General features: G+C 43.8%; 2 protein-coding genes across 4 annotated transcripts in view; both read right to left on the bottom strand.

The window, feature by feature from the left end:
- Positions 1 to 21,763, bottom strand: part of TACO1 (translational activator of cytochrome c oxidase I) — a 742,329-nt gene that overhangs the window by 65,544 nt on the left and 655,022 nt on the right. The gene's annotated exons all lie outside the window — the stretch shown is intronic.
- Positions 551 to 21,457, bottom strand: MILR1 (mast cell immunoglobulin like receptor 1). Of its 3 annotated transcripts, none has more exons than XM_082706711.1 (9): positions 21,267 to 21,457; positions 21,133 to 21,174; positions 18,318 to 18,593; positions 12,406 to 12,693; positions 10,427 to 10,537; positions 8,339 to 8,428; positions 7,724 to 7,780; positions 7,528 to 7,596; positions 551 to 6,875 (listed from the first exon to the last, which is right to left on the bottom strand). In XM_082706711.1, the coding sequence occupies exons 1-9, from the start codon at positions 21,382 to 21,384 to the stop codon at positions 6,823 to 6,825; spliced, it is 1,104 nt and encodes a 367-aa protein (XP_082562837.1). In that variant the 5' UTR covers positions 21,385 to 21,457; the 3' UTR covers positions 551 to 6,822. The 3 variants fall into 3 exon arrangements, with proteins under 3 accessions (XP_082562837.1, XP_082562838.1, XP_082562839.1); XM_082706712.1 differs by having other exon boundaries at positions 551 to 3,011; positions 21,267 to 21,380; XM_082706713.1 differs by lacking the exon at positions 7,528 to 7,596 and having other exon boundaries at positions 21,267 to 21,380.

The raw sequence follows: 21,763 nt of genomic DNA, 5'->3' as shown, positions 1-21,763 counted from the left end.
ATCTCACTGTATTGGATTAAGCAGATCGTAATTTGGTTTTCTCATAACAAGAAGTCTTAGAGGGGTGGGCGTAGACTGTCCAGAGCTGGTATAATTGTTTCCTCTATAGTTAGGGACCCAGACTCTTGATACCTTTGTGTTCTACCATCTTGGGTTTGTTGGCTTATATTTTTATACTTGCTGCTTTGTGGTCACAAGGTGGCTGCTATATTTCTAGCCTTCTTGTCCACATTCTAGTTAAGAAGAAAATCAAAGAGATAAGAGTTAACTGGCCAAAACTCTTCCCTTTTTAACTGGGAAACTAAAAGCTTTCTCAATCATCCCAGTCAGAAACCGTGTTCACACTTCATTGGTCAGAACTGGGTCACCTGGTTATCCCTAGGCCAGTCACTGCCTGAGGGAATGAGAATATCATGATTTATTTGGATCAAACACAGCTTATGCCTTAGGGCTTAACCCTTTCTGAAGTGGGTTTTCTTATCAGGAAAGATGGAGTCTTCTTAGAATCTGCCACATGTGTACTGTCAAATATTGAACATTAACCCCAAACTGAACTTTAAGAAATTAGAACATTTATTGATTTTTTAAAAAACAAGATAAAATAAATATTAAATGGCATTATTACAGTGTATTTTGTGTCTGGTTCTAACAGGTATATTTAAAAGAAATCTTTGAACTTTTATGTGCTGCTTAGGTTTGTGTTAATTATACTATCATTACTCACCTGACAAAAATGCCAAACATATGAAGAATAGTGTAATTAATATCAAGTGCTGTCACCCAGCACCAGTTACCATCAACCTGTGGACATCCTGCCTCATCCACCCAACAGCCGTCCTTCCTTATCAGTTTGAAGCAGACTGCGGCTCTCATTTCATTTGTAAGTATTTTAGTGAAGTGTCTTTTGTTAACCACTATTACACCTAAAACAATTAACGCTAGATGCTATTAAGGAATTATTGACAATTTCCTTGGATGTGTGATAATGGTATTATGGCGCTTTTTTTTAATCCTTATCTAAAAGAGACACATATGTAAATATTTTTTTCTTTAAAGATTTTATATATTTATCTGTCAGAGAGACAGGCGGGCAGAGGGGCAGGCAGAGGCAGAGGGAGAAGCAGGCTCCCTGTGGAGCAAGGAGCCTGATGTGGGACTCGATCCCAGGACGCTGGACTCATGACCCGAGCCGAAGGCAGCTGCTCAACCAACTGAGCCACCCAGGCGTCCCCATATGTAAATATTTTTGAGTGAAATTTTATGATATCTGAGATTTACCTTAAGATTCTCCAGTTTTTAAAAAGTAGTGGAATATAGATAAAAAACAATAGTATCTCTGAGTTGTTGAAGCTGGGTAATGGGTACATGAGGGTTCATGGTATTGTCTTTTTATTTTTGTGCATGTTTGAGAATTTTCATAATAAAAAGTTTTTAAAAAACAGTTCTTTAATATCAGATATCTAATTGATTTTCCATTGTCTCATAATTTCATAAAATTGATTGAAGTTGGTCGTTAGATCTTTTAGTCTCTCTCTCGCTCTCTCTATCTCTTTAAGAAATTGGGTTGCTTATTACAGGGTGATATCTGTTGTTTGGAACACTCACTATCCTAAAAATGTTAATACTCCCCAAATTGATCTATAAATTCAGCACAACATCAATCAACTGATATCCCTCTCATGTTCAGAGTTGTTGTTGTTGTTGTTTTTTCTTTAAGAAAATAACAAGCTGACTCTTTTTTTTTTAGCTATCTCTAAAATTCCAACAATACAAATACAAATACAAAAGGTTAAGAATAGCTAAAACATTCTTAAAAAGAACAAGATTAGAAAATCTGCTTTTCCAGTTATCAAAACTTATTAAAACGAGTATGGTATTGACACAAAAGAGAAGTAGAATAATGAAACAGAATCTAAAGCCCAGAAGGAAACCCACATGTATATGGACATTTATTTGTAACAAAGATGATATAGCAGTTTAGTAGGGGAAAGAACAGCTTTTCAGTAGAGAGTGCTAGAGTTGGTGATGTTCATGCATGGGAGTGGGGAGAGATAGGATGCTCATTTCATACCACACACACAAACGATTCTGGGTGATTGTAAACCAAAATACAGAAGTAAACGAGAAAAATCTTTGGTAGATAGTAATATAGGATAATACTTATGTGACCTTAAGTTGAGGAAATATTTCTTCACCTGGACACACATACACCCAAAAAAAACACCAGAAAGGAAGAGGTAGACAAATTAAGTTCTTAAAATTAAAACTAGTTTTCATCAGAAGGCAACATTAAGACAGTAAAAAATTAAGTATCAGAGTACGAGAACAACTCTTAATAAAAAGTCAAAACACCTCCTAGGAAAGCAGGCAGAGCACCTCAAACAGGTATTTCATTAAAAAAGAAATCCAAATGATCTATAAATGTAGGAAAATGTGTTCAACCTTAATTAGTCTCAGGGAAGTGCAAACTGAAATCACAATGAGATATCCCGATATGCCCACAAGAATGGTTACATTAAAATGACAGTGCCAGTGTGGAGAGAGAATGTAGGAGGCTGGAAACTCACTGCTCAAGGGAATGAAGAGGGGCTAGGACCACTTGGGACAATATTATGGCATTGTCTCCTTAGTCTGAGGATCAACCCCACGACCCTGTCCTTGTATCCCTACACAGTTTCAGCATAATTGCATGCACTTGGGAAGCAGCAGACATGTTCGTAGCATAAGAGTGGTCATAGCAGCATAACTGTAATAGCCCTAAACTTTCTACAGTCCAAATGTCTATGAGTTGTAGAACGGATAAATTACGGTATATTCAAACAGTGGAATACTCTTTAGTAATAGAAGATGTAATTACAACTACATGTACCAACAAGGATAAATCTTGCAAATATAATGTTGAGCAAAAGAAACCCGATACAAGAATAAATGCTATATGATTCCATTTATATGAAATTCAAAACCAGGCAAAACTAAAGACGGTGTTCAGGAATGCATACTTGGCGGTGAAACTGTAAAGAAAAGCAAAGAATTGGTTTCCCTAAATGAGTAGTGAAGGCAGGGAGGTGCAGTTTGTGAGTGGGGAGAGGCATGCAGAGGGCGTCTGGGCTACTGGCAGTGTTCACTCGGTGTAACTTACCAACCTGTACACGTCTATTTTAATGCATTTTCTTATAATGTGTGCTCTGTTTCACAACAACAAAAAAATGTCAAGAATCTATGGATTTGAAAAAGACCCAAAGTGAAGCTGAAATAGACATGACAAAAATATAGCTACTGAAATGAAAACTCAGTAGACCTTTTCCCTTTCCTTTTCCTCTTCTCTTCCTGAACAATTCAGTCTGAAAGCCTGAACATCTGTGCGGGGGGGATCAGAGAGAGAAGCCACAGGAAATCGCAGCTGGGTCAGGAGGGAGTCGTGAGGACTGCTTGAGCCTTAGCAGACAAAGCCCTTCACAGCACCTGTGCCCTGGTACGTGTGCCACATGTGGCGCTTATTGTGACAGGAATTCTTGGGAGATGGCGTACCCATCACTCCTATATCTTAACGTCACATCCCCTGGGCCTCACCTCTGATTCCAGCTGCCACTGAGACTCCATTCACTTTGTGTCGACAGTGTCTTGCTTCAAGTGAACGACATGTGCCCCCGTTTTCTGCCCCGGTGCTTTGCAGCGCCCTGGGTGAGATGCCAGTGGAAGCCCCCTTGGAATGTCCACATGCACAGCCTAGAAGTGGGGGAGGCATCACCTCCTCGGACAACCCTCAGCCAATCAGGGAGGGAAGCCAACTGATAGGTCCTCAAGCAGACAGTTCTGAGGGACATTTTCTTGTTCCTCAGAAGGTGCCAGTGGAATCAAGCCCCAGTTGCCCATAGAAGTGCCCAACTCAACCGTACACGCTGGTACTCACTTTTTCTCCGGTCCCTTAATGTTTGTTCCTTTGGGTCATCTCCCAGATAAATTAGAATCCTTATCTCAGGCTCTGCTTTCAGGGCCAGTCCAGGAAAAGACAGGGTGTCAGAAGGCCCTAGAAAGCAGCCCTGGGAAATGAAATTACTCCTTGGACGGATAGCAACAGGTGATGTTGTAAGGGGTTGGTAAGGAGGGTGGTGATAATCCTTACACACCATAGCTTAACAATTACTGTACAGTCATTCAGACCTTCCTCTGCAGTGGGGAAGGAGGCAGACGTAGAAAGTGAGCACTAGGCTATGCAGTGCTTGAAAGGCACGGGCAGTGGTAATTATATGGATTGTGTTGTTGGTTGGCTTCTACTAACTGCTTTAAAAGCTTTGCAAGGAGAAAATGAGAGACTATTGATTCAGGGCATGCTGTGAAACCCAGAGGCAATCCGGACTTCAAAACTTCAGAAGATCTTAACTGGATCAAATCCAATTACCTTTATGGTCTGGAGCTTGCTAGCCCCTCCCCACACCCCAGTGTTGACTTTTCTTCCTCTGTTTCTCTGCCCTGCTTCCTCACTCATACTGTCTGAGGTCACCTGCCATAGGACTGTATCCGAGTCCTTGTCTCAGGCTCTGTTTCTGGAAGGAGCTCAAGACAGAACAGCAACCAATGGTGACCGAGTTACCAAGTTTAAGGCCTCAAAGACTTAAAGATTTCTAAGGGGAGCAGCCAATTAGTAGGACTCCGAGTAAGCATCATACCTCAAATAGCTAACTTTTTTTTTGAGTTATCATATGTCTGGCTGGCCCTGTTCCAAGCCCTTTACATGCATTACCTGAGTTAATTCTCATGGCAGCTCCATAATGTGGGTCTTATTTGTCCCCTCCCTTTCTCTGTCCCCCCAAGTGAATAAAACTGAAACCCGTAACTTATCCAGAGTCACACAGTTAAGGCACAACTGAGCCTGGAACACTTACTCTCTTAGCCTCTATGTCGCACTGATTTCTCCCCAAATAAAAGTGTCAACATACGAAGGGCAGAAATTATGCTCATGAATGCTGCTTTAGAGCAACAAAATCCTCAGATTAATCTGGACTTGTGTGCACAGCATCCGTTCCCACCTCGGAGAGGCATTCCCAATGACCACTGCTTCTGCTGATCTTTGCTAGGATTTAATTCCCAGTTCAACCACTGCTAAACTATGAGTGACCTTGTAAAATGACTTACCCCATCTGAGTCTGTTTCCTTACCTGCAAGAGCAAACCAGTAATATCACCCTTGTAGGATGCTAGACAGTTAGTGTCTAATAACTGGTAGTTATGATTTTTCTAGCCAGAGGTCCACTGTTGGGAACAATTAAGGCTGGGATTCAAACAGCCCCCAGAAGAAGAACAGAGCAGAAAAGTTTTGGTCAAGTTGTTTTGTTTGTCTAGAACTCTACAAATGCCTCTTGGCTTTATTGGGCTTTACTAATAACACCTAGGATGAGAGATTTAAACCAGATATCATCTTGACCCACCCCTGTAGTGGTCTGAATGATGGCTCCTCAAAAGGATTAGTCCACATCCTAACTCCTGCAACCTGAGCATCACCTTATTAAAAAAAAAAAAAAAAAAAAAAGGTCTTCACAGGGCACCTAGGTGGCTCAGTTGATTAAATGGCTGACTCCGGTCATGATCTCAAGGTCCTGGGATCGAGCCCTGTGTCAGGCTCTGCATTCAGTGGGTAGGCTGCTTGAGGACTCTCTCTCTCTCCCTCTGCTCCTCCCCCAGCTCGCTCACATGCTCTCTCTCTCTCTCATAAATAAATCAGAAAGAAAGAAAGAAAGGAAGAAAGAAAGAAAGAAAGAAAGGCAGAAAGGCAGAAAGAGGAAGAAATAAAGATAGAAGACGTACTGGGTGGCTCAGTCGGTTGGGCATCTGACTCATGGTTTGCGCTCAGGTCAATCTTGGGGTGCTGGAATCAAGCCCTGTGTCAGGCTCCATGCTCAGCATGGAGTCTTCTTGTCCCTCTCCCTCCTCCTCTGCTTCTTCCTGTTCTCTCTCTCTCAAATAAATAAAATCTTAAAAAAAAAAAGAACAACAACAAAAAAAGGGTCTTTGTAGATATAATTCAGGATCTTGAGATGAGGTCATCCTGGGGGGTCCTAAATCCAATGATCAATGTCCTTATATGAGAAAGGCAAAGGAAGAGAAGGCCATATGAAGACAGAGGCAGAAACTAGAGAGATCTTGCCACAAACCAAAGAACACCAGGAAAGAAACTGAAAGAGACAAGCAAGGATTCTCCCCTACAGTCTTCAGAGGGAGCACAGCTCTGCTGACATCTTGATTTTGGATTTCTGGCCTCCAGAACTATGAGAAAATAGATCTATGTTGTCTTAAGCCACCAATTTGTGGTGATTTGTTAAGACAGTCCAAGCAATCTATTTTCCTATCTCCCACAGAACAGTATTCTCTCTACAGAACACTGATGGGAAATGCAGCACATAAAGGCACACCTCTGACATTGGCTAAATCTTGAGGACTGAGAACATCCATGAAAATCAATATAAATATTTTTGCAGGCTTCCAGAATCTGAGAGCAAATTGAAACAACAATGGATAATAAATGGGTACTTGGTGAAAAATCTTGCTTGGTTTTTTTTCTTCTGAACCTTTGGTCCATGCCTAAAAATGGCAGAAGCATTTTAAAAAACTGTCACCAGTCAGGATCCCACCTGACAAAACTTGTCTGATGACAAGATTGAACGTACCCAAATAGGCCAAAGGAATAGTGTTCAATCATGAAAAACAGTAATTCACTTTAGGTCACCAGGGAGATATTTTTACGTATTGATCACATTTGCATTTTCTTCATGTAAATCAGCTTTATAAAAAGGAAATTACTCTGAGATGTAGCTTGTATCTTTAAATTTCAGAAGATGAGTTCAGAATAGATATATCCAGTTTTACAATCATTACGGGCTTCTGAAATGTAAAAGAGAAAATAATTCAGTAAAATTAGGATATATATCCATAGAAACTCTAAAAACCAACCCCCCCTCCAAAAAAACCTCATTTTAGTAGCTGGGTAGTCTGAAAAAAACACGTATTAACTTTTTTTCGTAGACTATATAAGAATAATTTATTCTTTTTTTTTTTGAAAGATCATTTTTTTAAAAGATTTTTATTTATTAGAGCAAGCGAGAGAGAGCATGATCAGTGGGGGAGAGGCTGAGGGGGATGAAGAAGCAGACTCCCTGCTGAACAGGGAGCCCAATGCAGGACTTGATCCCAAGACTCTGGGATCATGACCTGAGCCAAAGGCAGATGCTTAACTGGGGCACCCAGGCGCCCTAATAATTTATTCTCAAAAATGGTTTCGAAGTACCTCTGCTTCCTCCTCTCTGGACTTTCTTAATACAATAGTCTCAGTGTCACATCCTACCCCCCCCCACCCCCGCCATCTCCTGGTGAGATTTGTTAGGAGCTGTGGTGTTGGTTGTTCTTGGCTCCCTGGGGAGGGCATGTTGTCTCCATCTACCCCATCCTTAGGCTTCTAAAGCCCCAGAGTAGGGTGTCCTTACAGGGACCGTGGTCTCCCTTTGATAGGGTCCTTTTATCCCAAAGTGTGGCTCACCATGAACTCCTGGTGCCCCCTTCTGGAACACAGGGGTAGCATATTGTATCTCCTGGGAGTGTTGGGTTCCTAGGCAGACGACAAGCAACAGAATTACTGGGCCCATAATCTGAATCTCTGATCACTTGAGGGCAGTGGTTTAGCCAGTCCCCCTCCATCTGGTATGCAGCCTCTGGACTTCACAGAGCACACTTACCATCTTGGGCTGTGGGGACACACTGCCTTGGTTCCAAGCCTGGTACAGATTCCTTACCTGTAAAATGGGAACAACATAAACTGGGAGTTAGTGGTGTTTGCCTAGGACAGGACAGGTAAATTGCTTGGCGCCATGCTGGGAACAGGGCCGGCCCTTAGTCAATATTGGCTGGGTTTGTTCTCATTGTTGCCTAGGCCCTAAGTCTGTTTACCGTAAAGGAGCGAATGATGCCTGCCTTAAGAGGGCATGCTAAGAGGCTCTGGAACACAGCATGATCGTTTCAACGGACATTAAAAATCTCCAAGATATGTTTTTAAGTAAAAAAAAAAAAAAAAAATCAAGTTGTAGAATGGCGTATCTGTGACCTGCTACCCTTTGTGCAGATGCTAGTCTCCACACAGACGATCTGTGCCAGGATTTTAAAAAGCTGGTTGTTGCCCCTGTAACATGGGACTGGATATCAGGTGTGGGAGGAAGACATTGTATTCTGATTCCTTTTCTTCCTTTTCTTCTTTTTTACCCATGTGTCTGTACAACCTTAAAAAATAAATAAGTAGACAAAAACCTGACACCAACCAACCACACCAATCAAAATACACAACCAAGTTCTCTTACCTGCTTGATTTTCACAGATATTTGCATATATTCCAACTTCCGTGGCCGTATTTCTATAGTCTCCAGGTGTCTTATCTCTCATAGCTTTTCCTACATAAATGGAATCGTTTATGTAGACTCATTAAATTAAACCGATTCAACTGCTTTTTTCTCATTTCCTCTGCCAAGGAGCAGAATCCCCCCCCCCCCAAAGTTCTGAAACAAAGAGTGCCCTGCTCGGATGGCCTGCCTGTTGTCCATTGAAGGAAAACCATGGACTCAGCAAGGAACCCATAGCACCCACTTCTCCAAACCAGAAGCCCTTCTGATTTATTTTTCTGGGTCTGGGAGGAACATCCTTTATTTATCAGATTACACTTGAGGTGGCCAGAGACACATTTTCTTTCCTTCACTGAAAAGAACAGTCTGTAAAAAAGCTTTGTAATATCTGCAAAGGACAGTAAATTACCCAGCTGAGTTCTAGTCAGCCCTGGCCAGTAATCAAGAATACTAATTCTACTTTTACAAGACTTTTTGTAGGGAGGGAAGACAGGTTTTTTGTTTTTGTTTTTTTTTAATGTGTAAGATATATACATTTTGACATCTCTTTTCCAGTCTTGTGTCAACTGAGTTCCTGACTTCTCTGAATGATAACTCTTTAGAGGAGGCCCCAGGGGAAGCACAGGAAGTTCAAGAGTATCCCTTGGTTCTCTCCCTAGCTATGACAGTATCTGCCCATTCTACAGGTCAGAACGCTGAGGCTCAGGCACGTGAAGGAGGCTGGTGCTGAGACACACTGTTGTGTACGCATATCTTGATATTCCTCTACACTTGCATGCCAAGTGAAAAGGCCATTTTGAAATCTTAAGTAGAGGTGATCTTAAGAGTTGAAGAGCGAAGAGCAGTGGCTAAGTAAGGCCTGATGCAGCCCTGAGGGTAGGCAGAGGGCAGTGGCGCTCTTGTTGGCCTTCCTTGACTGAGCTTCCTTGGAGGGACAGAGCCAGCAAGCACACTGACAAGTATAAGGCAAGGCTTTAGCCTTTACGGAGCTGGCACTCAGCACCCACCACCTCGTTTGCAGGGCCGGGTGCACAGCGAAAATTTAGGGCCTCTTGTTAGAAAATTATGAAGATCTGTGCACCCATGTTTGTGACAGCAGTATTTGCTGTAGCCAAAAGGTGGAAGCCAGCCAAGGGCGTATTGCCAGATGAGCGGATAAACTTAGTGTATATCCGCATATGTATCTATGGGTCTGTCTGTAGCAGAAGACCCTTCAGCTCTAGAAATGGAGGAGATTCTGACACGTGCCCAACGTGGATGAATCTCGAGGACATTCTGCTGAGGGAGATGAGCCAGTCACAGAAGGGGAGATACCGTAGGAGTCCATCATTAAGGTCCCCCGAGTAGCCAAATTCATAGAGACAGAAGGAAGAGTTGGCAGGGGCTAGGGGGTGGCGGGACTGATGGGGGAGGGTGTAATGTGGAGGAGTTTCAGTTTTGCAAGATAAGAAAAGGTCCGTGCGTGGGTGGTGATGGCAGTTGCACAGCAACGCTACACCCAATGTCATCGAGCTGTATACGTGACAGGGGTCAAGAGGGCGAATTATATTGGTATGTGTATTTTACAAATTAAAAAATAATTTTAAAGAGAGTAAAAAAAAAAAAAAAGTATTCAGATTTGGAAGACAGTGACAACAGAGCACAAAACCCAGGGTAGGGCTCTTCTCAGTGCGGGGGCCTTGTGTGACCGCACAGGTCACATACCTCCAAGCCATCCAAACAAGAAGGGTTTCACTAGAGAAATGAGAACGAGCCTAGGTTGTTAGAAAATTATGAAGATCTGTGCACCCATGTTCGTGACAGCAGTATTTGCTGTAGCCAACAGGTGGAAGCCAGCCAAGAGCGTATTGGCAGATGAGCTGCAATACGAGTGTCCTTTCATAAGCCATGCAGGAAGTTGGCTTCATTTACCTTCGCCTTTTGCATCTTTTCCTTCTCTCTTCGTTTCCCTCATCTCCCATTTTGTATTTCCCTTTCCCTTCCTCTTCTTCACCTTCTCTTTTGCTTTCTGTACCCAACTCCCCTAGCAAACAAAGCCAAAGAACTTACTTGCTTTGTACTTTGGTAGTATCCGAAATACCAGAATTGAGATGATTACAATTAGCACCAGCAATAACCCTGGAAGCAGTACCTGCAGGCAGAAAGGACAGCTGTCTCCACCTGGAAGAAGACAGCATTCACTGGTCACCACCCAGCTTTCTTTTCCAATGACATTGAACTGTTGGAATGTTCTGGAAAAGGCAGTCACCACTGTCTCCCAAGCTAACTAGGGTACGGTGCACCCCAGTCCCCAGACTGCTATGGACACCTGCCACTCTTGAGAGTTAAGTTGTTAGTGAAGTTCTGGAAGTCACGACCAAGCACATCTTCCACACGGGGTCATACAAGGAAGAGAAAAACAGCATAGCATTTAACAGATGGATTCCTGGCAGCATTGTTAGGATCATAAGGCTCAGAAGAGCCTGGTCATTTATTGGGCAAAGCCCTTAGTCACATTGGCATGATTTATGTCCCCTAAACAGCTACCATTCATTATTAACCACACCCCAGACACTGTGTTAAGCCCTTTACATGCATTGCCTTATTTATCTCATTGTTATCACTCCCACTTTACAAATGAGTCAAGTAAGGCTCAGAGGGCTTAAATGACTTTGCTGCGGTCACATAGCTAGTAAATGGAAGGGCTGTGACTCTAGGCAAAAGCCTGATTCTGGGGCCTGAGTCCTACAGGCTGCCTCATTTGTTAGAACTTACTGACCACCGGGGTGTGGGCTCTGTTCTGAGGATGAGGCTGGATGATGTGTTTACAGCCCAGCATGCTTTACTGCTTTAGCTAACCTCTTTTTCTTTTCTTTTTTTTTTTTAAGATTTTATTTATTTATCGGGGTGGGGGGAGAGCGAGCGAGCACAGGCAGACAGAATGGCAGGCAGAGGCAGAGGGAGAAGCAGGCTCCTTGCCGAGCAAGGAGCCCGATGCGGGACTCGATCCCAGGACGCTGGGATCATGACCTGAGCCGAAGGCAGCTGCCTAACCAACTGAGCCACCCAGGCGTCCCGAGCTAACCTCTTTTTCATGCTATCCTTCTCCTACCTCAACGAGTGTCCTTTCGTAAAGACCTGGAAAGGCAGGTTTGAATCTCAAATTCTCAAACTCCTTAGAGTTCTGCACCAGAACATGGCAGCATGGAGAAAGCCAGCCCCAGTCCCAGCCCCAGCCCTACCCACCTTTCCACTCAGGCTCTGACCCGCACCCTAAGGGGTCTTGTGTGCGCACAGACCCTCCAGCCTGCGTGTACAAACGTTGTCCATGCCCCCACAAACAGCCCCCTTCATTGGGGGCCGGGGATGCTCAGTTCCTTTCTGTGGTACAGCCTTGGGAGGATGAGCCGAGAATGAGATTTGTGTAGGCCCTGGAAGGTGGGTTCTGACCTGATTGGGTAAGGAATTTGGGTCCAGGTGCCCAGGATATGGTTTAGGAAAGTGGGGATATAGGCTCCAGGTGGGGACATTCTCATGTTTCCCCCTGAACTCCTCAGCCAATGGAAAGATGCATAGTCCCCAAGCACTAGAACAGTGCCCTCCAAAACAGCATCAGGACAGGAGCCCCTCTCACCCCCAGGGGGGTCCTGGAGGTCTACACTCACCAACCCTTGACAGAGGGCAGTTAACAGCCAAGCAGGTGGGCGCAGGTGTTAGAGGTCAATGGAAAAGCAAGGGAGAATCAAAACCCAGCAGCTCTGAGATGCAGATTCTGATGTGATTGCTTAGAACTGGGCAGTGGAAGATCAAGTCAGGAACAAGGGTCAAGTTAGGAAGTCTCCCTAAAAGGTCGCTTCCTGACTTAGCTTCTAGGCTTGTCTTCTTCCTTTTATTGGCAGAAAGAAACCCCATCAGGGTTTGTGTGGAACCTCCCAAAGGAAAGGCATTTGGATGCAAATGGCCAACGTGGGAAGTAGGTGGGCAGAGGAGAAGCTGTAGTTTCTGGAAGCAAATCCAAAGCCTGTGGTAAAAGCTCAAGTAGCCCTTACCTGGTGCAGGATTGATGGAGACTGGTTGACTGTATCTTTCGTGGTCAGGCAACTCGTTTTTAGCTTTGCACTTATATTCTTCCCTTTCTCCAGCATTGTTCTTGGTTATGTTGAATTCAGCAGGCTCTCTTACATGCTTGGATATAGGTGGTGATATGGCAACATCTTTCTCAAAGAAAGTATAACTGATGGGCAAAGAGCCATTGAATGAGATACAATGCAGTATTAAATGTTGGTCTGTTTCTGTGTTAACGACACGAATGTTCAACACTGGTGTGATCACTGGGTCTAGAAAAATGAATGTTTGTGTTAATGTGATAAGCAGATTGGATTCACTCACTCAGTCCACAAACATAGATCAAACCCCTACTCTGTTCCCAACCGTGGACACAAAGATGAATGAGACCTGTCTTGAGACATCAAGAAGCTGGCAGCCTATTAAGAAAGACTGATGGTGTGTGGTTAGCTCCACTCAGTGCGGCACAAGCCGGGTGCTGAAAACGCCAGAGGGTGGAGGGTGTCTCTATGCTTTGAGGAATCAGAGCACAAACTTGCCTTTCATCAGAAGCATGCTCTGGTCATTATTGAGAATGAGTATAATTTTATCAAAGATCTAGTTCAAAGTGTAAAGTTCGGAGGTGATTTTATTCCTAATCTTTATAAGACTACTGTGGGTTTTTTTTTAATCAAAGAAATCTAAAAATATCATCTTTACTAACTATATTTTTATTTATAGAATTCAGCTATACAATTATCTTCTACTTCCTCCCACAAACAGGAAGTAACCCTGATAAATAGATTCAAGGGAATTTTTCAACAGGAAGTAGGTGGGTCTGCTAGATTCTGTCAGGGGGCCTGAGTGGCTCAGTTGGTTATGCATCTGTCTTCTGCTCAGGTCCTGATCCCAGGGTCCTGGGACTGAGCCCTTTGTGGGCTTTCTGCTCAGTGGAGAGACTGCTTCTCCCTCTCCCTCTGCCCCCCCTCCCCCGCTCATCCTCACCCTTTCACTCACTCACTCTCAAATAAAAAAGAACTGATTCATTAATAAAGCAGAATTACAGGAAAGGAAGGAAAATTGTTGAGTATCCCTCATGTGCCAGGCTTTCTATTCATATTACCTCATTTCACAATAGCACTACACAATAGTACTACACAATAGTACTACAAGGAAGATAGTTTCATGCCCATTCCACAAAAGAGCAAACTGTGATTCAGAGAGGTTAAGAAGCTTGCCCAGGGTCCCTCAACTCCTAAACAGTGGATCCAGTTGGCTTGGACCAACTCCCCAGCAGATTTTTTCTTTAAACAGTATCAGTTTAAACAGAAACAGTGAAATACAGGGATCAAAGTGTGAGTACAATCATAGAAAATAGTTAAGAGTCTCCTTACTCCACCCTCCCACTCCTGAGCAGGAATCCTTGGGGAAACATCCTTCACAGAGCAGCACCCGGAACAGTGGCCTCCAAGAACGACTTTGGGAATAATAATCGTCTCGGAAAGTAACCTGGGGAATAGCACCAACAGGATATTCTTCCAATGGAACTCTACCCTGTAATTTTCGGGAAGGGGCAGGTGAAACATTCACGAGGAGGCAGAGAGCACAGATTCCTCTCTCAGATGGGATAATCCAAACAAGACCAAGGATTGGTATCTCAAGCGATTGGGAAAATGTACACTTCCCTGAGAGTCTGTATAAAGACTGGTAAAGGGCATCACAGCATCACAGTGATCAGAGTAAGGGAGTACCTACTTGTCACTAAACCAGCTATATTTTTATAAATGTCAAAGATCCCTTTTAAGACTCATTCAGCTGCCACCTTTCCCATAAGACCTTTCCTAAATCCTCCAAACTGATGCGCTTCCTCTTCTGCCTCCCATCCTCATTATATGATCCACCAGGATGTCTCATGGTCCCCTCAAATAGAACCTGTTTGAAACTGAACATTAGCTACTCTATTAATAACTGAATAACCAATAGGTAGATAAACATATACTAAAACGCCATTGTTCAAGAAATGTTTTTATTTATATTTTCATTCATCCATCCAGCCATCCACCCAACCATTCACTTATTTTATCAGGGTAAGAAGAGTTAACATGAGATCTGTTTTCTTAAAATTTTAAGTGCTCAATACAGTATTATTAACTGTAAGCACAATGTTGTAATGCAACATCTGGAGAACTTACACATCTGGCATACCCAAAACTTTATATCCGTTAAACAAGTTTCCATTTTCCCCAGCTCCCCATTCCTCCAATTTTCCCCATCTCAATAAATGCACCATTCCTCGTCAGCTGATCACATTAGATATCTGGAAATCATTCTTGATTCCTTCCTCACCTTCATGAACTTTGAATCCAAATCTGATCATCTAACAAGTCCTGCTCTTTCTTCCTCCAAAATATATCTTGAATCCACCTACCTCTGCCCATCCTCACCATTGTCTCTTAGATGACTGCAAAAACCTCCCAACCATCCCCAACTTTTACTCTTGCCCCACCTCATCTAGAATGGAATAACTTTGAAGAGGATGATTGGGTCATAGGCCCAGCCTCACTTGGCCCCTTCCCTCTCCAGTCTCATTTGGGAACACAGTCCCCTAATCTGACCTTCAGCCATACCAGCCTCCTGTTAGGTCCTTCCCAACCAGCCAAGTTGGGAAGTTGGAGCCCAACTCCAACTTCCCAAGTTGGAGCCCTCGCACAGGCTATTGACCCTTGACTATTGACCCTCTTTCCCTGTCTCCTCATGTAGCTAATTCCTTCTCATTCTTCAGGGCTCTACTTAAATGTCATCCCCTTTGAAAAGCTTTCCCTAACTACCCTAAGCAGAATGCCCCACCATCGCCTGCTTCTTCTGTCCTTCACTGTGCCAATTTGTTTTTCCTTCATAACAATCAACAAAGTTTGTGATTATCAATTTGTCTGGGTACTTGGGTTTTGTGCCTCCCCGACTAGACTGTAAGCTCTGCCAGGGCAGAAACAAATGTAGAGCCAGGACTTGGCCCATTTGGGATGTCATTAATATTTGATGAGTGAACCAGCGATCAATGAATTTGAATCCCTGCTGGGCTGGGGACAAGTACATGTCTTAGGCATCACTGAAAATCCAGCAACGCCCAACATAATTACTTGTACAGGCTAAACACTCGATAGATACCTACTAATCTGTTCTAAGTGAAGAGGAAATAGTTTTATAATCTATCAAAACCGTTCTACAGGACAGGGTAGCTGCTGTAACAAGTTGCAGGAAACGTGTGCATCTACTTGGAAGGCAGGATGTGGGGAGATTTTATACACCTCTGTGGGACAGAAGCTCAGCAAATGAAGACTTGGGGTTTTTTCATCATTAATTAATGGCTTCAGCCATTGAGTTCATCAATCATCTACAACGGGGCCTATTCCTTGCAGGAGTGCAGGCCCCTCTTATTCAAACAGAGGAAACCTACACCAGTGATGGGTCTTGCCATCCTTTCTCACCACTGAACCTCAGTGATTTGAAGGGCATTCAGATGCTTTCCCTGCCAATGAGTGCCTTCTCTCTTCACCCCATTCTGCCCACAGTAGACTGCGACTCTCACCCAGAGTTAAAGCCAATGTTAGGAATGTACTGCTTATCTTCTCAACTCATATTTGAAGGATTGAGGACTGGAGATATATCAAAGGTGTGGCCAAAGGGAAGGTCTCAGGTTGCCTAGGGAGCTCGTGGTACACAGGTCCCCCAGTGCTCACCGCATTGCTCTTTCTACAATACCATGCTGCCCCGTCCAGCCCGGGGCAGCCTACACTGACCATCAGAGAATATTATCAGCTGGGGGATAGTCGGACACTTAACTGACTGAGCCCCACGCAGGCACCCCGACTATCACTGATCTTTTTAAAAGATTTTATTTATTTATTTGATAGATCGAGAGAGCGAGCACAAGCAGGGGGCAGAGGGAGAAGCAGGCTCCCCGTGGAGCAGGGAGTCTGACATGGGGCTCGATCCCGGGACCCTGGGATTATGACCTGAGCCAAACGCAGGCGCTTAACTAACTGAGCCACCTAGGTTCCCCTATCAATGATGGTTAAGATGGTTATAACCTAAAAAGCTAAGAACCATTGAGCTAGAGCAGTGGTGCCCAATAGAACTTTCTGTAATGATGGAAATATTCTATGTCTACATTGTCTAAAACAGCAGCTACTGGCCGGCTGTGGCTATTGAATACTTGAAATATGACTACTAAGACTAAGGAACTGAAGTTTTTATTTCATTTAATTTTAATCAATTTGGATTTAAATGTAAATCACCCCATGTGGGTAGTGGCTACTATGCTACAGAACACAGACCTAGGGATCAGTCAAAGATTTGATCAGTCAGTCAGAGTTTCTGTGTTTAAAAGCCTCCAGGTACAGTGCACACATATTAGCTGGAAACCCTCTCTTTCTCTCCTAGGAATCCACTATCAAGGTCGCCTTTAAAAACGAGACCATTCATGCTAGGTGGTGAGAGGTTTAGGGTGGGAAGATAGGAGAGAAAAATATAGCCGTAGTAAGATGTGGTTAGGCAAGATGGGTGCTGGTTGACGGGGCACCTGGTAGGTGGTCCCTGCAGAAGGGAGAAGGTGGGAAAGTTCTGGCACTTTGAAGACCCTTGCCGCAGTGTCCACTACTGATTCTAAGACTCCTTGAATCTCCAGAGGAAAAAGTAATTTTCGCCTACATGATGGGAATCCTAGAGTAAAGGATCTAGAAAAGATCTCCACAATTTCCCAAATGGTTCGTGCAAAACTTTTTGTCTAAGGCAATCAGGCTACTCTTACCGGAAATGGAGAGAGAAGTCTTTGGAAGAGGAATGCGGGGCTGCTGAGATGTTGTTCCTCAAGTGCCAGCCACTGTGTTTGGCCCCTCTACCTGCTACCCTGCACCCAGCTGAATACGACTTATCTCTGGAAGCCGGGAAGGCACGAGCTGAGCTGTTGGTCATGATCCTTTCTCCTTAAACAGGAGTACTTGGTTCAGTCAACAACCCCAGCCACAGGGGGCTCCACGAGCATCCTGCCTTGATTTGTTAGACCTATGCATGATCAGCAAATATCTATCTCAATTTCAAACCCCCTCCCAGGACCTCACTGGTTGGAGCTCTGTTTGAAATCAGGCCCCTCTTCTTCTGGTATTATGTTTTTAAACCTGACAGAGAGAGGGGGGGGGGGGACTTATCCAGGAAGGAAAATTGGAATGGACATTTAATATTTCATATTAAGTCTGGCAATGATGACTCTATGTATTATTATTTAAATAAATCTTCTATTAATCATTTTTTGAAAAGTCTTTAGAGGAGAAAGTAAAATGGACTTATTAAGAATAAAGAACTCATGGGCGCCTGGGTGGCTCAGTGGGTTAAGCCGCTGCCTTCGGCTCAGGTCATGATCTCAGGGTCCTGGGATCGAGTCCCGCATCGGGCTCTCTGCTCGGCAGGGAGCCTGCTTCCTTCTCTCTCTCTCTCTGCCTGCCTCTCAGTGTACTTGTAATTTCTCTCTGTCAAATAAATAAATAAAATCTTTAAAAAAAAAAAAAAAAGAATAAAGAACTCAGAGCACCTGGGTGGCTCAGTGGGTTAAAGCCTCTGCCTTCGGCTCAGGTCCTGGGATGGAGCCCTAAATCGGGCTCTCTGCTCAGCAGGGGGCCTGCCCTCCCCACCCCCTGCCCACCCACCTCTCTCTCTGCCTGCCTCTCTGTCTACTTGTGATCTCTGTCAAATAAATAAATAAAATCTTTAAAAATTAAAAAAAAAAAGAGAGAGAATAAAAGATCTCAGTGACATCCTCTTCAGGCTCCTGAGTGAGTATTTGCAGGGGAGCAGAGAACCCACTGTAGGAGAGGAAAGAGTCCCACAAATCACAGGGACCCCCAGGAACAAGTGCTGTACTTACCCACAAATGTGAAGTTGAACTCACGGCTGTATTTGACCATTGAACAGTTAGAAACTTGGGCTTTGCATTTGTAAGGGCCCAGCTCATGGGCTTCTGAGATGCTCAGGTTAAAAATCATGGGTTCACCTTTTCCAGTATGGGTTCTCAGGTGTTTTTCACGCCGAAACAAAAAATAGGTGATCTGTAGTGACTCGTTCTGGTTGGAACAGGTGAGGGATACATTTTGACCCCTCGTGACCACTTTCGTTTCCGAGTCCAAACTTGGAGAATGGAATTCTGGAAAACAGAGTAACACAAGAAAAAGCCTTTGTGAATGTCCCTTAATAACTGAACGGTAATCTGGCCACTGCTTGTGGGTCAAGGTTGTAGAGACACTGGTTCCTGGAAAACTTACTTGCTGCATAGCTAGGCCAACCTGTGTGCGAGGAAGCGTTCGCACCTACAAAAGCTCCTTCCAGTGATGCACGGGGGGCCTTGACAAGCTCTCTGATGCTTGCCACCTCTTCTGCCCCTGAGAGCTTGAAGGGACACTCTGATTTTTTTCCCCCTATTTCAAATTAATTTCAAGTTAATTGACACACAGTGTAATGTTAGTTTCAGATGTACAATTTAGTGAAGTGCACTCTTAACGCTGGCTATGCTGACTTAGAGATAGTGATTGATGGCTTGTAGCTCTAAAAGATGAGGCTTTTTTGGTTAACATAACAGTACCATTATCACACCTGAAAATTAATGTTTTTAAAATGTCATCAAATGGGGCACCTGGGTGGCTCAGCCAGTGAAGCATCTGCCTTCAGTTCAGGTCATGATCCTGGGGTCTTGGGATCAAGCTCCACATTGAGCTCCCTGATGTGCAGGGAGTCTGCTTCTCCCTCTCCCTCTGCTGCTCCCCCTGCACTGCTCTCTCTCTCATATAAATAAATAAAATCTTTAAAAATAAAATAAAATGTCATCAAACATCTAATTAGTGTTCAAATTTTCCTAGTTGTCTGTTGCTGTTGTTTTTGGATACAGAATGGCCCACTGTAGTTAGTTGATATGTTTCTTCTGTCTTCTATTTATTTGTTTATTTTTAAAGATTTTATTTATTTGACAAAAAGAGATACAGCGAGAGAGGGAACACAAGCAGGGGGAGTGGGAGACAGAGAAGTAGACTTCTTGCCAAGCAGGGAGCCCGATTCAGGGCTCCATCCCAGGACCCTGGGATCAGGACCGGAGCTGAAGGCAGGCACTTAACCGACTGAGACACCCAGGCGCTGTCTAGGATTTTATCCTCTAGAGATGCTCTCAACCTTTCATGCATCCGCAAGTGTTTCCTGCAAGGACGTTTCTAGTAGCGTTGTTTACATTACAAAGAAAAAAATGGAACTGTCAGTAAAGGGGATGGTTACGTGAACCACGGCTGAGCTGTATTAGGAAACACCATGCAGTTGTTATAAAAAGGGAACAGAGTCTGCATCTACTGCTTACAAGGATGTCTGTGATTACTGTTATCTTAAAAAAAAAAAAAAAAAAAAAAGGACAAGTTATGGAAGAGTTTGTTTACTCCAGAACCGACTAGAGAACGGCTGATGATAGCTCATGGAAGTGGAAGAGAACTGGAGGGCATAACAGCACTTTCCTATTCCATATAGTAACAGTGGTAGAGATCCTTCATTATATCCTGGTATTTGGGTCAAACAAAAACTGACAAGTGCTTTTCCTCTGTGAAAAAGTTTAGATGATCTTATGTCTGTTTATGGGCTTAGGCTGGGTCGGTTAACTGGATAAATTGGACTTCGGGGCACCTGGGTGGCTCAGTGGGTTAAAGCCTCTGCCTTCTGCTCAGGTCATGATCCCAGGGTCCTCGGATCGAGCCCCGCTTTGGGCTCTCCGCTCAGCAGGGGGCCTGCTCCCCCCAACCCGCCCCCCTCCACCCACCTCTCTTTCTGCCTGCCTCTCTGCCTCCTTGTGATCTCTGTCTGTCAAATAAATAAATAAAATCTTTTTAAAAAATTGTACTTCGGACTTCATAGAAAAGGCATTTTCCCCTCCCCAAATAACCTGGCCTAGCATTTATTGACGGTTCACCACAGGATACGCCAGGCGTTCTGCTGAGGGACATGGTTTGTCTCACTGAGTCCTCATAAGTCCCCCACCCCTGTAGGTGCTTTTATTACATCACAGAGGAAAGAGATTAAGTGTCAAGAGACTAAGTGGTATTTCTTCATGTACCCAAGCTGCCTGCTGGTAAACAGAAGAACCAGGGTTAGGACCATGACCCTAGCAGGTCTAGCTCTATGATAATAAACTACCTCCCAATATATATTTTTATTTTGTTGCTTAAATTGTTTTATAATCATTATGTAAATGATTTTCTACATTAAAAAAATAAATAAATAAAAGGCAACAGGAACACCTGAATGGCTCAGGCAGTTAAGCTCAGGTCAGGATCTTGGGGTCCTGGAATGGAGCCTGGCGGCTGGCTCTGCACTCAGCGGGGCAGGGTGTCTCTCCCTCTCTTCCTGCCCCGCTCCCTGTTCATATATACTTTCTCTCTAAAATAAATAAATCTTTAAAAAAATTTTCATTGTACAAAGAATCTCAATATTTTATCTCTAAGTCTCAGGAACGAGGCTTCAAGTCCTGGCCTCACATGGCTTCATTTTAAAACTGTAGACTTTATAAACTGTAAACCAAAGACTTGACTCTTTGGTCGCTCATCTAAAGGCATAGAAAGACTTGATCCTGAACGGTTGCGCTGAAAGCTGACCATCTGCAGCGTGTCGGTGAAAAAGGCTTTGGTAAAAGAGAGAAGGAAGTAAATGAAACTTACTGTTTGTTCTTCTGGTGTCACAATCCAGGGAAGCTTTTCGTACTGAAAGAGAGAAAAGGAACGTGAGAAAACCCTTTTTCCACGTCATGTTTTGGCTTGGAGAGGCAAGCTTCAGGATGGCGAATGAGCCTTACATGTCAAAGAAAAAATGCCCCAAAAGAACAGTTTGTTCAGATGTCTCCACATTCTCTCAGAAGAAATCAGAAAGGAGGGCAAAGAAGGCGTGTTGCCCATATGGGAACTCTGAGTCATTCAGGGACTTCCTCCTTTTTTTGACCAAGTTAGAGAAATTGGAGTTGCTGGGACGAGCTCGAGAGAATAGGACTGATGGGTGTGACTGTGTGTTCCCCCGATGAGTTCTTGTACAAAGAGAGTGATGTGTCAGGTCACCCTAACTCTGGCTGCCTGGGAAGCTGGACAATGGGATGGAAAAGGGAAAAGATGATTATGATTTTGTCTTTGCAAAAACCCACCTGAGCTCTCTCTCTCTCTCTGGATTCAGCCTACCGCAAAAGGATTTGATGGAAGTTTGGTTTAGTCTTGGGAAGCAAATATTCTGTCTGGGGTAGATACGCATAAAAGAAGCATCAGTAATGCCTCATTGTGCTACATGCTAATTCCCCAGGCCCTG

Source organism: Mustela nivalis (assembly GCF_964662115.1).
Source record: "Mustela nivalis genome assembly, chromosome: 17".
Taxonomy (NCBI): domain Eukaryota; kingdom Metazoa; phylum Chordata; class Mammalia; order Carnivora; family Mustelidae; genus Mustela; species Mustela nivalis.
Note: the sequence above shows the minus strand (reverse complement) of the source record. Positions and strands in the feature narration are given on the sequence as shown.